This window comes from Rhinoderma darwinii, chromosome 4 (genome assembly GCF_050947455.1).
Source record: "Rhinoderma darwinii isolate aRhiDar2 chromosome 4, aRhiDar2.hap1, whole genome shotgun sequence".
NCBI classification, from domain to species: Eukaryota; Metazoa; Chordata; class Amphibia; order Anura; family Rhinodermatidae; genus Rhinoderma; species Rhinoderma darwinii.
Window position 1 is genome coordinate 339835163 of NC_134690.1, and position 15512 is coordinate 339850674.

General features: G+C 40.9%; 1 protein-coding gene across 1 annotated transcript in view; it reads right to left on the reverse strand.

Annotated features, from left to right (window-relative positions):
- SYNE1 (spectrin repeat containing nuclear envelope protein 1) overlaps positions 1-15512 on the reverse strand; it is a 498487-nt gene that overhangs the window by 318319 nt on the left and 164656 nt on the right. The window contains exons 11-13 of the mRNA XM_075862881.1: positions 7079-7186; positions 4935-5072; positions 4526-4690 (exon numbers count right to left, since the gene is read on the reverse strand). Coding sequence (XP_075718996.1) covers positions 4526-4690; positions 4935-5072; positions 7079-7186 — 411 coding nt within the window. The remainder of the gene's footprint in view (positions 1-4525; positions 4691-4934; positions 5073-7078; positions 7187-15512) is intronic.

Consider the following 15512-nt stretch of genomic DNA (forward strand, 5'->3'; position numbering starts at 1 on the left):
AATTCTGAATCTATTTCTAAATTTATGCAAATAGATGTTATTCGTAAAAAGCTTATCTCCAGCAATAAAATAGACGATATTGTTGGGTGTGCGTGTCCTTGCAATCATAAACAGTCTCCACTCAGGCTTTGGTAATCACAGCTCATATTTATTTTGAGCAAAACAAAAATAGAACAAAAACAATAGTCAGGGAAATTTGGGGTTAAGTTGCAGCTACCCTAGTATCAAGTAGCACCCTAATGCGCAGCTCACACAATTTAAATTGAAGTTGTCTAACTAACATCTTCCCCAAGTGCCCTTAAATACACAATATTCTAGTTTCCAGAATGACACGGTCTTAAAGGGACACACAGTTGTGTTAATGTTTCAAAACATAAATGTTACAGATGAAACTTATTAAAGAAAAAAAGTAGCTTACCAACTTCACACACATCAAGAAAATATCCAAATCATACAAATAAATATATATTTGTGGAACTTCCCAGGGATGCCGGAATGCTCTGCTCTCTGCCTCCTCCTACCCTGGACAGTGCCCGTAGGGCTCACACGCGATGGTGCTTGTTCGTAAATGGCCAGTAAAGTGTCGCCAGCCTATCCCTGGACTGTTTAAAGAACCCTGCCCACTAGCCCAGTGCTTGAGCAATGTTAGTGCTAACCCAGAGTTAGTCTGCGAAGGTTCCGTATACAGTTCCCTGAAACTTGTGTCTGTAACTATCCAGTATCCATGTCCAGTCCTGTATCCAGTGTCCAGTGCCGTGACGCCAGTATCTGTGACGTCTCCAGTATCCGTAACGACTCCTGTGTACATGACGACTCCTGTGTCCGTACCAGTTCAGCTTCCGATAATCCAGAACAAGCCAGCTTCCTATAATCCAGCACAAGGCATCTTCCGATAATCCTGCACAAGCCAGCTTCCGATAATCCAGCACAAGCCAGCTTCCGTTAATCAAGCACAAGACAGCCATCAAGGTACCATACGACCGTCAAATACGGACGTAATTAGTGTGTGTGCACATACCCTTAGGGGAAAGCTGTCTACTGTGGGTTCTTCTCCAAACTCTTCTCGGCTCCGGAAATAAACTATTCCATTGGAGTTCGGGAGCTCCTGGCTATTAAATTGGCCCTAGAAGAGTGGGGACATCTGTTGGAGTGCGCTGCCTACCTACAGCCGGCACAACGTCTGAATCCACGTCAAGACCGATGGTCTCTGTTCTTCTCCAGATTTCATTTTCTACTCCATTTCTGCCCAGATGACAAAAATGTCTAAGCAGATACTCTATCCCGATCATTTGAGACTATCGACCTGGAAGAGGATCCTCAGCACATCATCGATTCATCACATACAATATCTGTTCCTGCTCTACAAATCAGAGACATTTCTCCAGGGAAAACCTATGTTCCTCATGCCGACCGGAGAAAACTTCCCTCCTGGGGTCACAACACCAAGTTGGCAGGTCATTCGGAAGACTCTTTCTCCCGCCTCTATTTGTGGCCCACATTGCCCAAAGATGTTGTGGACCATGTCACTATCACTTTATAAGGAAAGAGTCCCGGCACTCAAAGATTCAATTTATATTTTTTCTTTTATTCACCAGATGCGTTTCTGCTCACTAGCCTTTTTCAATTGTACAAACATTAGAAATAAATATATATCATAAACAAACAGAAAACGAATCTTCAATCAAGAACAAAAATAAAGCATGCTACACTTATGTAGTATTTCGTGCAATTTCATTCATAAATAAGGAGTCATTCACCCCTGGATATCAACAAAGAATTAATTCATAATATTTGGATACATTCATGTGATGAAGTGAACGATACTATTCATTCTAAAAATTCGGGATCTTTAGACGAACGTGAAATACAGGTAAGTTTCCCATACTGGGTATTAAATGATATACATACTTTTTAATATTGTGTTTTAACTCAATTATATATAAATAATATATTATTTTAATAATCTTGGACTTGCGGGTATGGTTGTTCACCTGATCGTGATTCCAGACGCAATGTTTTTCTCAGCCATAACATCAAACTCTATTATTACTATTCTAATATTATCATATGACCGGAAATTACATGATATATAAATGTCTGTTTATTTATAATGTTTGTACAATTGAGAAAGGCTAGGGAGCTGAAACGCGTCTTGAGAATAAAATAAAAACATAAATTGAATCTGTGAGTGCCGAGACTCTTTGCTTTACTATCATTTGGAATTTACTCCCTTCCACGAGAAGCACAACTTATACTGTAGTGCCAACCACCATTTGGAAATATCAATTTATAAGGAACGCTTTGCCAGCGTGCCCGTCAATGGATTGTTGTTAGATATTTTTAACATATAAAACAGCCCAAGACAGGATTGTCCCCTCTCTCCCCTGCTCTATATCGTTATTACGATGGAACAACTGGCCAGAGCAATGCTGCAAAAAATAGATACTAGATCGATAGAAATTGTGGGAGCACACTACAAATCACATCCAAATAACATCCACTATTTAATAATGTATGTGTCATATCCAGTTATTTCACTACCTTCTATTGTTAAGGAATCAGAAAAATGGAGTAACTTTAACATAAACTACCATTTTTATTGAAAGATTTTCAAATGCACAATATAAGAAAAGGAATCCAATATTGTCAAGTATGGGCCAATGAGCTATCGGTAGACAAATCCAAGAAAACCATTAAAAAAAAACGTACATGCAGAGCAGTGCGTACAGTCAACATTAAACAATATGGTCACATGTCTAAAATCAAAGTGTCATGGACGGCATTATTATGGTAAACAGACTAAGTTGAAGATTTTTCAGCAAAAAAACAAATAGAAGCCCTAGAATACAGTAATAAGGTATATTGACAAATTAACAGAACATATCCAACAAACAAGCTTCAGCACCCAAACTGTAGGGTACCAAAAAGTGGAAGAGATAGGACCATCCCCCAAAATAGACATAGGGGACATTCCCGAACTTCCTAGTTGAGGTGTAGATACCCGTCTCAGCAAATGACAAACCAAAAATGGTGACTGGAGGGAAACGGATAGATGAAAAAAAAAAAAAAGTTAGGGGTGGGGACGACGACAAGAGAAAACACATAACCCATGATATATGACATTGCAATGCACTCCTGTCCTGGAAGCAAGCGGAGAATCCAAAGGTGCACCAAGCATGATTACAGCCAGACTTGTTGAATCTAAACATCACTTAAATAGAACCTGTCTGGCAATGTGAAGCAGGTTAAAACGGTCTCAAAAAGAAGCAGATGATGCCACGTTCTAAAGATATTCAAATACAGATGCCAAACAAGGTCAATGAAATCTACCAGTCTACCAAAGCCATTGCTAAGACTCTATGGCTCCAGCAAACCACAGTGAGAACCATTATCCAGTAATGCACCTTCTAGTTCTGTGACAATATATAAAGACCAGGCCCTCAAGTCGAGTGCATATATGCAGGTCACGGAACGCCAAGATTAATTCTAATATTCTTTAGCATTTTTAGTAGGGGGCACGATATTCCTTATAATACACACCTTAGCTGCTGCAGAAAGAATAGAAAACTTTATTGTCAAACAAAATAATTACAGAACCTTCAGTTAGCATATTGGAAAGTGTAAAACGCAAATACAAAAATATACATCACATATATATATTTAAGAACCGCACTACAGTAGGATAAAAAGTCTCCCTAAACCTACCTGTATGTACCCTAATAACACTATAACTTCTTCCTGAATGCTCAAAAAGAATATGAGTTGAATGGGTTCTGTCCTTCAAAGTTCTGATTGCCCTACTAATACACCATTGTCTACTCAAAAATAGTAGACAACTCTAACACATTACAGCCAATAATGGACCCAGCAGTCTTAACAATTGCTTTCTCCTGACAGTGGCGAAACCATATACTGTAATTCATACTGTAAATAAAAATACTTTCAATTCTTGTCTGATAAAATCTCTGTAAGGCTATGTTCACACTGAGTTTTTTTACGAGTTTTTTGACGCGGAAACCGCGCCGCAAAACTCGTCAAAAAACAGCCCTAAAATGCCTCCTATTGATTTCAATGGGAGGCGGAGGCGTCTTTTTCCCGCGAGCGGTAAAACCATCTCGCGGGAGAAAGAAGGGACATGCCCTATCTTCAGGCGTTTATGCCTCTGACCTCTCATTGACTTCAATGGGAGGCGGAGAAAGCGTATTTTGCTGCGTTTTATGCCCGCGGCGCTCAATGGCGTGCAGGGAGAGGAAAATCTGCCTCAAACTTCCAAACGAAATTTTGAGGCAGAAATTCCACCTGCAAAAAACTGCCTGAACATAGCCTAAAACCTCTAAAATTATACCTTTTCAAAACTCTTAAAAAGTTATTTCACCTTGGGGCCTTTTAGACCTTTTTGAGGCCTACTATTATTATTACTGTTATTATTCAAATATTGGTATTTCAAAAACTAGAACACCATGGAGATATTTACTACCGCTATAACTTTAAAGCCCTTCATGTTTTCAACAAAGGACATTCTTACCTTGTGATGCTCTAGTTTTCTGTGTATCATATTTGCAGTTTCTTCATGAGATTGTTGCATAATAATTTCTTCCCTGAGTGCAACCTCGGCTCGATATAACCAAGAGCCAATGGTACCTAATGGAGCTGGTAGAGATTTGTCAAGCTGCACGTGCCAGTCAAAAATCTAGAAATAAAACCGTATTTTGCATCAATTACTAATGTATCCTTTAATTACATGGGCTCAATATTGATATTTTGGTTACAAGCACTGAAGATGGGCATTGTGTAAGAGGAACCAACATTCTTAAGAATGTAACCACCGAATTTGCAAGGAGATGAAGATTTTACATTAATTATCCACATTCACTTGGAACACAGATCCAAACATATAGAGACAAATAAATCTACATATAATATCAATAACTTACCCTTGCAGTAACCTTTTCCCATGCTTGCTTTACCATCGTCTGATCAAGAGATAGTTTTCCATCCTTGCCCAATGGCTGTATGACACTTTCGACCTGTTTCCTTTTTATTTCATATTGTACTCTATACTGTTTGTATGACTGTAAAGTTAAACAAATGAAAGGGAAAAAATGGGCAATTAGAGATGATTATAGAAAAGTGCAGATTATATATAAAAAAAACCCTGGCAGGGAAACTCACAGTGCAAAGTCCACCCCTCCCCCAACTCCCCGAAAATAACAAATTAAAATATATACAGTATATACTCACCTGTCAATCCACTGCCACCTCCCTCTCCCTGGCAGCGGGGTCAGAACAGCTCATGCATATGAACCTTAGCCCCATATTCATATGAACCTTAATCACTAGTCCTCTAAGTCAGTAACAACACTGGATCTGCACAACAATCTGCAAATCCAGTTTTGTCACTCACAGGTCATGTTTTCTGATATTAAGCAGTAGGCCAAACAACAGAAAACAGCATGACTATTTATTAGGGAGAGCGGCACTCAGTTTTTGCTGGCATTTCCCTTTTAGGATTACATGAACATGGAGGTAAAAAAATCAATAGTAAATAAATATATGTATCTATATATTTTCATGTGACATCTGTGTGAATAGCGCTTTTGAGAGGTGCAGATGTCCCCATTAATAACACGTTCTGAGGTGTCGCACATATCTATCATTTTAAAATTGGAGATTTAAATTTCTGTGTTGGGATATACACTATATGGACAAAAGTATTGAGACACACTTTTCAATCATTGAATTCAGGTGTTTCATTCAGTCCCATTGCCACATGAGTATAAAATTAAGTACCTAGCCATGCAGTCTGCCCTTACAAACATTTGTAAAAGAATGGGTCGTTCTAAAGAGTGCACTGAATGCAACAAGTCAGTTTGTGAAATTTATTTCCTTCTGGATATTCATGATCAACCGTGAATGGTATTATTGCAAAGTGGAAGCATTTAGGAACCACTTATTATACGTAAAAACGGTGCACCAGGAGCTTCATTGCATGAGTTTCCATGGCCAAGCAGTTGCAGGCAAACTTAACATCACCAAGCACAATGCCAAGCGTCGAATAGAGTGGTGTAAAGCACACAGCCACTAGAGTAATGGAAATGTGTTCTGTGGAGTAAAGAATCACACTTTTCTACCTGGCAGTCTAATGGACAAGTCTGGATTTGGCGAATGCCAGGAAAACGTTACCTGCCTGACTGGATTTTGCCAACTGTGAAGTTTGGTGGATTAGGGATAATGCCATGGGGTTGTTTTTCAGTGGTTGGTCTAGGCACCTTAGTTCCAGTGAAGGGAAAACTTAAAGAGGCTCTGTCACCAGATTCTCAAATCCCTATCTCCTATTGCATGTGATCGGCGCTGCAATGTAGATAACAGTAAAGTTTTTTTAAAACGTTCATTTTTGGCCAAGTTATGAGCTATTTTATATATATGCAAATGAGCTTTGAAATGGACAACTGGGCGTGTTTTTATTCGTATGTCCAACTGGGCGTGTTTTGTGTTTTTAACTGGGCGTGTTTACTTGTTTTACTAACTGGGCGTTGTGAATAGAAGTGTATGATGCTGACGAATCAGTGACCAATCAGCATCATGCACTCCTCTGCATTCATTTACACAGCACATAGTGTTCTTACTAGAACGATGTGCAGCCACATACACAAGTGTCCTGATAATGAATACACATGACCTCCAGCCTGGACGTCATGTGTACTCAGAATCCTGACACTTCTGAATCTTTTTTGTGAGATTTCCATCAAGGGAAATCTCGTTTACCTCGTAATCTCGCGAGATTACGCGTGGTTTGCTGGATATGGACCAACTCCATATTAATGCCTATGGATTTAGAATGGGATGTCATAAAAGCTCCTGTAGGTGTAATGTGCAGGTGTCCCAATACTTTTGTCCATATAGTATATAATATATGAAAAAATTCACATGGTGCAAAAATACAAAGAAATATGCACATAGTGTGGATACATTTCATGTAACAGCTTGTAGACTTGAAAGACCAACGGTTCGTTTCGCAACATCAATCCCCTTTATATTTTAATAACATATTGAAACAATGCATGTACTAGTCACTTACCTGGTATTTGTCCTGTAAACTGCTTTCTACTGTTTGTGCCCGAGTGATGTCCCTTTCAAACTGTTCAATCCAAACTTTAAAGTCTCGAAGCACCAGCCTATCTTCTCTCTACGTAAAAACCAAAAACATGTCATATAAATCATGCATAAACAATGTCTAGAACAGAAAGGTACAGTAGGATATTAACCTAACATTGGCAGATAAACCACAGCCATGGACATTATACTATTAATAACAGGGGTATTAACTTGAGCTCACCTTAGTTAGTGCTAAGGCTCTGTCTACATCTGCATATTCAATTCCCGACAGAGATTTCAGTATATTTAAAAGAAAAAATAGAGCAGTCTGCAGCACTATTTTAGTAGTAAAAAATTTTGGAACCCCAACTAAAACCTGACTCCTTTATAAGTCAATGGGATCTGTCAGGATTCTTTTGAAATTGCATAGCTGTCACTCTTGCCATATGAATAGTAGCCATTACGTTAGCGTCAACAGAGCCTTAAGGCTAGTTTACACTGGTAGATTTCTGGCCATAATGAAATCAGAGATATAACAAGTAGATCGGCGCTCGTTAACAGGCCCTCTTACATAGGCCGATGCTTTACTGCAGGGCCGAAGTCAGCACCCGGCAAACCCGGGCAAGTGCCGGGGCCCACTACACTTGGGGAACTCACTCAGCCACCGGGTGTTGACAGTTCCGTCATGGCTCCTCGAGGAGTGGATTCATATATGGACAGTGAAATCAGCGACTCCTTCTGAAGCGGAATCCCCAGCCAGAGCTTTGCCGGCGCTCTGGAGGGTGATTCTGCTCCTGGAGGAGCCCCTTGTATCACTGTCCATATTTGGACAGTGAAGTCAGGGGCTCCTCTTGGAGCGGAATTCCTGGCGAGAGCAAGCCAATGCTCTGGCTGGGGATTCCGCTCCTAGAGGGAGCCCCTGACGTCACTGTCCATACATGGACAGTGAAGTCAAGGGCTCCGCCTGGAGCAGAATCCCCGGATAGGGCGTTTCCAAGGATTCCTCTCCTGGAGAAGCACCTGACGTCACTACCCATATATGAACAGTGACGTCAGGGGCACCTCCAGGATAGGAATACCCGGCCAGAGCGTCGGCAACACTCTGGCTGGGGATTCCACTCCTTTAGGAAGCCCTAATGGCGCTACCTACAGGGAGGGGGACTGTGTGGCACTAACAGGGAGGGGGGATGTGTGGCACTACCAGGGATGGGGGCTGTGTGGCACTCCCTGGGTGGGGGGCTGTGTCGCACTACCTGGGAGGGGGGCCGGGTGGCAGTTCCTACGAGGGGGGCTGTGTGGCACTACCTATGTGGGGGGGGGTTGTGTGGCAGTACCTACGAGGGGGGCGGTGTGGCACTACCTACGAGGGGGGCTGTGTGGTACTACCTACGAGGGGGGCTGTGTGGCACTACCTACAGGGGGCTGTGTGGCACTACCTACAGGGGGCTGTGTGGCACTATCTACAGGGAGCACTGTGGGACTATCTACAGAGGACACTAAATAAATGGGGGAACAAACTAAGGGCCTAACTTCCATATAGGGGCACAAACCGCCATTTTCTGCTGTTTTACTGCCGCTGTGAGTTCCACCACAAAGGGGCCCACTAAGTCTGTGTCGCCCAAGGTCTCACATAAACCTGGAGCCGGCCCTGCTTTACTGTATGGGGTAGAACGATCGTTAATACGATCGTTCTGTCCCCATCTGTTTGCATCATTATCGGCAGCACATCCCTTGTTTACACAGGGAGATGTGGTGCAAACAACGATTTTATTTATAGGATACATAAACAATCTGATCAATTGGCTGATCGCTGCCCTGTTTACACATGCCAATAATTGTAAGATTGCTCCGGCAGACGATTGGCCCATTTAAATGTGCCTTTAGTTTTTCTGTGAAGATCTGGTTTTTTCTTGTTACATTTCACGTTATATTGGTGTAGAGAATCCATAGCACATACAGTAAAACCTAATCTTTTGATAGATAGTAAAGGGGAAAAAAAGTCAAATGACGAAACCTTACAGGATTCTATAAATGAGACTTTTGTCCATACAGTAAATACAAAGCCATTCAATCTTATAAAGTATATTATGGAAGAATAATAATGTCTAACTACTTTTCAGGGGCCTCAGTCATAGAAGCACATATTGCAGTAAATATTTTGGATGTAAAGGTACTATTACACAGGTCAACATAAGCCGTGTAAAAGAACACCGATCAACCCGACAGCTCGTTGATGGGCACTCGTTTGCTCCTATCACACGGAGCAATGATTGGACATGTATAGGGAAGAGCGCTCGTTACTCGGATCGCTCGTCCCCATATATTTTCATCATGTCGGCAGCGCATCTCCCTGATTACACAGGGAGATGTCCTGACGACAACATTGATTTTTAATTCTGTATTAAAGAGCAGATCAGCACATGAACGAGCGGTTGCTCATTCATCGGCTGATCGTTGCCTTTATTACACAGGGCAATGAAGGGGAACGAGTGCTTATATAAACACTTGTTTGCCCGATCATTGGCCCGCTTTGTAGGGTCCTTAGCTCCACTCTTGACCTTTTCCTGATTGTAATCTAATGTCAATACTGTATTTTAAGATTATGCCCAGGCATACTGATAGCAATCACGCCCTAGAACTGTTTCAACTAGTAGTGCTCACAGCAGATTGTCTCTATTCTTGAGCCAGATAGTATCTAAGCCAGAGCCATGGCTAGACTTTCCTTTACCCAGGTCAAAGGTTTAATTTGCGCCCCCATCCCTGTTTCTAAATATCCTGGCCAATGCAAAGTAGCTTGTTGGCACCTCCTCTGGCACACAGCATCCAGGGCACATGCCTTGGTAGGCCCCCAACTATACCCCTGCCTGATCATGGGTGCCACCTTTTAGATGTTTCACTATGGATTCCCCCTTACTGTAGTAAAGGCCAAAAAGTTATTTCAGCTCAGAAATATCATAAAAATCTACATGGAATAGTCCACACCACTGTGCCAAACTATACAGAATTACCCATAAAATTGTGCTAGCCACAAAGCAGTGACCATAAAATAAAAGACAGTGGTCACATAGTAGTTAGCTCTACATCAGTTCCAATACTATTCGTCAAACACATTTTCTTTATTATTGGCCATAATGCATAAAAAGTAATATAAAAAAAAAATATTACATTCTTTTGATTAGCTAGTCATAATATAGTGAGAGATATATGGTGCTTATCCAAAATCATGAGGGAAGCAGTGCTAATCTGGTTATCAACACTTCCTACCGATTAACACACATAAGTGGTAAAACAATCTTTCTTTAATAACACCCAAAGGCCATAATAACCACATAGCCGAGGTAATAATTAAACTGATGATTAAACCAGATGATGAAGGTTGGTGTACAGTGTAAACACTACAGCGGCATTGCTCCTTGAGACACCTCAGGACAGTTGTTTAATTGCGTATTTTAGAGTCCAGCTGGATTTAAGATTTAAAGGAGCGCTATACTATGTGCTTACAGCTTTTTCAGATAACATTTGCCAGGGTGCAAATCACTAAACCCAACACTGTGTATGCATTGAGTCAGTAGGGGATGCTGGGAAGTTTCAACTTAGAAGCCAGCAGAATTGTGAATGCAGCTGATGATGACATGAATTAAGATCAGCACAAGATAAGTAACATTTTATGCAGATAGCATCTTGGTGTAAAGTCCCATTTAGGCTTTGTTCCATCATTTTGATGGAATCAGTACCGTAGTCGACTGCGCTATTCATTCCGTCAAAACGATGGAACCATTACACAACGGGGACAAACACAAACCATTTGCACCGGATACGTCACCATTGAAATCAATGTTGATGCAAACGGAAAGCTATGGTTTCCGTTTGTCTCAGTTTATGGGTTCCCCTGACGGAAAGCTATGAACACAGTCCCGACGCAGATGTGAACTAAGCCTTATACTTATAATAATTATACAATTTGTGTGCTATCAATCAATTGTAATGATAAGTGCTTAGCACAAAAGCTTAAAAGGATAAGAGTACAATCTCGCCCTCCGTCGATTGCTATGTGGTTCAGAAAAATTCAGGAGATTATGAGAACGGAGGATCTCACTGCATCCATGAGACGACCCATGCTAAATTCCTCAAAACCTGGTATTATTGGATTAGATTTCAATCTTCTTCGGAATTTAGGACCATTGTTGCCTCTTGACTTCAATTCCTCTGGTCTTGTGCTCTATGATAGTTCCCTATCCTCACCTTCTTCCCTCACCCTCCCATTTTCTTTCTGCCTCTCTCTACCTTCTTTTTGTCCTATTTTTCTTACAGGTTTCTGTACATGTCTATTGGTATCAGTGTGAACAGAGCCACTTTCTAGTGATGTTCTCAGTTGCTCAATGCTGTTTTCTCGCTTTTGCTGTTGATGCGTTATGATGGTCTGCGTGCCCATGTGTGTTCTTCCACATGTATGCACTTTACTTTTTTATGCTTGATATTGAAAATGGAAAATAAAAGAATAAAAAAAAAAAAAAAGGATAACATTTTTAATGCAGGTTTTTTTAAGCCGGGAGCAAATCATAAAGCAATGGAAAGTACTCTATTAGGCCAGGATGCAGTTTTTCTGAAAGTTTTTGACTCCGTTTTTTAAGCCAAAAACAGAAGTGGACATAAAAGAAAGGAGATGCATCAAGCTTTTATTTATACCTTTCGTTGCTTTTGGATTCACTCCTGGCTTTGGCTCAAAAAATTGAGCCAAAAACTGCATCAAAACTATGTGTGTGTGTGCGTGTGTGTGTGTGTGTGATCCTAGCCGAATGGAAACACTTAGACGTCCCATCTTTCTTTTGTATCCACTCCTGTATTGAACTACGAAAACTGCATCCAAAACTCCATATGTGATTCCAGCCTAAGAATAGTTACCCTTCATTAATTCCAATAATTCCACTAATATTGTACATATGTATTCTAATGTATAGTATGTGATAAAGTAAATATTTTGGAAAATCTGAGTGATCAATGTGCCTTGAATATAGAAAAAAAGCAATACCAGTAAGTACTGATTTCGGCACATTTTCCTTTCACATGGTAGCCAAAGTTGCTTAGCAACATATTCTGCTAATAAAAAGAAAAGACAGAATCTGCTTAAAACACCCACAGACTAATTAAACATACTAATGTTCCACATAGTTAGAATGAATACATTCTACCACGTATATAACATTAACATTGATCAATGCCAGGAGGGTGTGCAAAAATGTTTTACTACTAGTTTATCTTCCCACATTTAATGGAATAACTGCAAGTCATAACCAATTAGTTTTCATTAATTTTATTCACAATGGTGCTGTAAAAACGGAATAAAAATAGTTATAAAGAAAGTTCTGCATTGTATTTTTACATTGCTAAACCCTTCATTGCCATCTGTTTAAGATACTTACTGGCAAGGAAAATTTCCTGGTCTATCACGTGGTGACCATATGGTTACGTTTTCAATTCATTGAGCATAGTAGTAGGAATGTAACGGCTATGGATTTACATTTACAAGTTGAACACTGTTTAATTCTCAAGCACTATGATGTGGGATTACATATCAATATATCCATGCATTGAAGGTTATTCCACCAAAGACATTGATGGCATAGAACAAAGGGGCTGAAGCGCTATGTCAAGTGCAGTGACCCCTTCAGATTTTCTCCTATGTTCTCTAGATTTTCTTCTAGGCTGTGTTGTAGTTCCTACACATCCCTATGTCAAGAGTCAACTAGAACACAGTCTTATTCTTTTGAGATATGGTTTACTGGGACTTGGCTCTGGCACCACAGCGTCTATACAGTCTAAGTTTTGGCACCACTTATTAAATTACAAGTTCTGTTGATTTTCTAAGTTAAAAAAAGGCCATGGTCATAAAACACCTAATTGTGAAATATTTCTGCAAATTTGAATGCACCATTTAAAGGAATAGTGTCACGAAAATTTTTTTTTTTAACATCAGTTTGATTTTAGTCTTTTGTTAAAAACTTTTAGATTTATTTGTGTGTTTGTGTTTCACTTTTTTTTATTTTTACACTTTTTCTTCCCTATGGGGGCTGCCATTTTTTACTCCATTTCTGTATGTGTCGATTAACGACACATACAGACATGGAATACGGCAGCTCCAGTCCCATAGTGAATGCGAACGGGGCCCATTCCATCCACTATGGTGTACGCCATCTGTGTGGGAACGGCGCATGTGCCGCTCCCACACAGTCCAAGTTGAACTGTGCGCCGTCCGGCGCCATTTTCCTGTGGACCGGAAGTCGCGGCCGGACAGTAAGATTACTACTTCCGGTCGCGGCTTCCGGACTTGTGCACATGGAGCAGCGGCAGAAGACGGAGCGGACGGACCGGAGGGAGCCGCGGCGGCAGGAGCACACACTGTGTGTTAGCTCAAAAAATGGTGACACACAGTGTAGGATGTTAGACCGTTCAATCCCCTCGTTTCTCCCGGCACTAGCCAGGATAAAGGAGGGGGGGATTCTCAGAGCTCACTAGAGCGAGTGAGTTTTTCCCAATTTTGCAGCAAAAAGCAATGTGGTTGCTTTACCACATGCAATGCTGCAATTTTGGGAATTGCTCCATCTAGTGACCAGCGCTGGGAAATATTATAAATTCGAATCTAATTTATAATATTTCCTGACTCGTGAAAAAAATAAAAAAAATTAGAACAATGTTTAATCACCCACACAATAATTGTTTAACTAAAAAAAAAAAATACATTTTTTGCTGGCAACACATTCCCTTTAAGTTTATGTGTAGAATGTGTCATAGTTGAAAGAACGTAAAATATAGCATGTGCAAAAGCTGATCCACTAGTGTTATTCTTTTATAAGGTCTACTACTTAATACCTCCTTATTTGAGTGGAATGTTACCATTTATTTCCAGATATATTCTATTTAAAAAGTTCAGCAACTCTGTAAATGCATTGAATTACTTATTTTTCAATGAACCTGAACTGGCCTGTATTACACACCAGAGCTGCATTCACAGTTCTGCTGGTCATCATTGGAAATGGCAATTTTCCTCAACAATATAGCTGAAGTCCTAAAATGAAGTGGGAAAGTTAGTTGTTTTTTTTACCTGCATCACTGCACCAGCAGTGAATGCTGGGAGATTACATCTCTGAAGCTATGTATGCAGCTCTGGACTATAATGTAGGCAGTAACATATGATCAATAGAAGGTAAGTTATGGAATGCATCAACACAGTCTTTATTTTTGTATGTAAAATAATTCCTTATGTAAGCTGAGGTGGAAAAAAAATGTTAATCCATTTGAAAGGCCATTTAATATATTTTATAATTTTTCAAGCCTTTTACGGTGTTGTGCTTACATTCAACTACTATGCACTCCTCTAAGCAGGGGACTGAGGATCTGAAGTGAAGACTGCTATAAAAAAAATATATCTTAATCTGTAAATAACCACTGCCTGAAATGTTAGGCCTCATGCACACGACCGTAGCCATGTGCACGGCCGTGATTTTCGGGTCGGCCGGCAGCGGACTGTCAGTCGCAAGCCGCCCGCAAATCGCGGGCAATGCACATGGCCGCGGCCATTATTTTCAATGAGCCCGGAACGCAGAAGACGGCCGTAATAAGACATGTCCATTCTTTCTGCGGTGCGGGCTCCCGGGCCATGCACAGACCGTAAAAACGACGGTCATGTGCATGGCCCCATAGAAATGAATGGGGCCGCAATTCTCCCGTGGATTTCGGGGGAATTGCGGCCGCAAAAGCACGTTCGTGTGCAGGGGGCCTTAATAATAAATATAAGTTAAAGGAACAGTGTCATCACAAATTATTTTTTTATATGTTAAAGATGTTAGTGCTTTATTAAAAACGTTTATATTCATTTGTGTGTTTGTGTTTTACTTTTTCTTATTTTTACACTTTTTCTTCCCTATGGGGGCTGCCATTTTTTGTTCCATTTCTGTGTGTGTCGATTAACGACACATACAGACATGGAATACGGCAGCCACAGTCCCATAGGGACTGCGAACGGCTCCCGTCCCATTGACTGCAGTGTACGGCGTCTGTGTGGGAACTGCGCATGCGCCGCTCCCACACAGTCCTATTCGAAATTGGCGCCGTCCGGCGCCATTTTCCTGTGGACCGGAAGTCGCGGCCGGACAGTAATATTACTACTTCCGGTCGCGGCTTCCGGATTTGTGCACTTGCACCAGCGGCAGCAAACGGAGCGGACGGGCCGGAGGGAGCCGCGGCGGCAGGAGCAGGTAAGAGATTTCAATGTATGTTCGTGTTTGTGTGTGTTTACTACTGTATGTAAACCTACTACACTGTGGGTTAGCTCAAAAAATGGCGACACACAGTGTAGGAGGTTACATCGTTCAAACCCCTCGTTTATCCCGGCACTAGCCAGGATAAAGGAGGGGGGGATG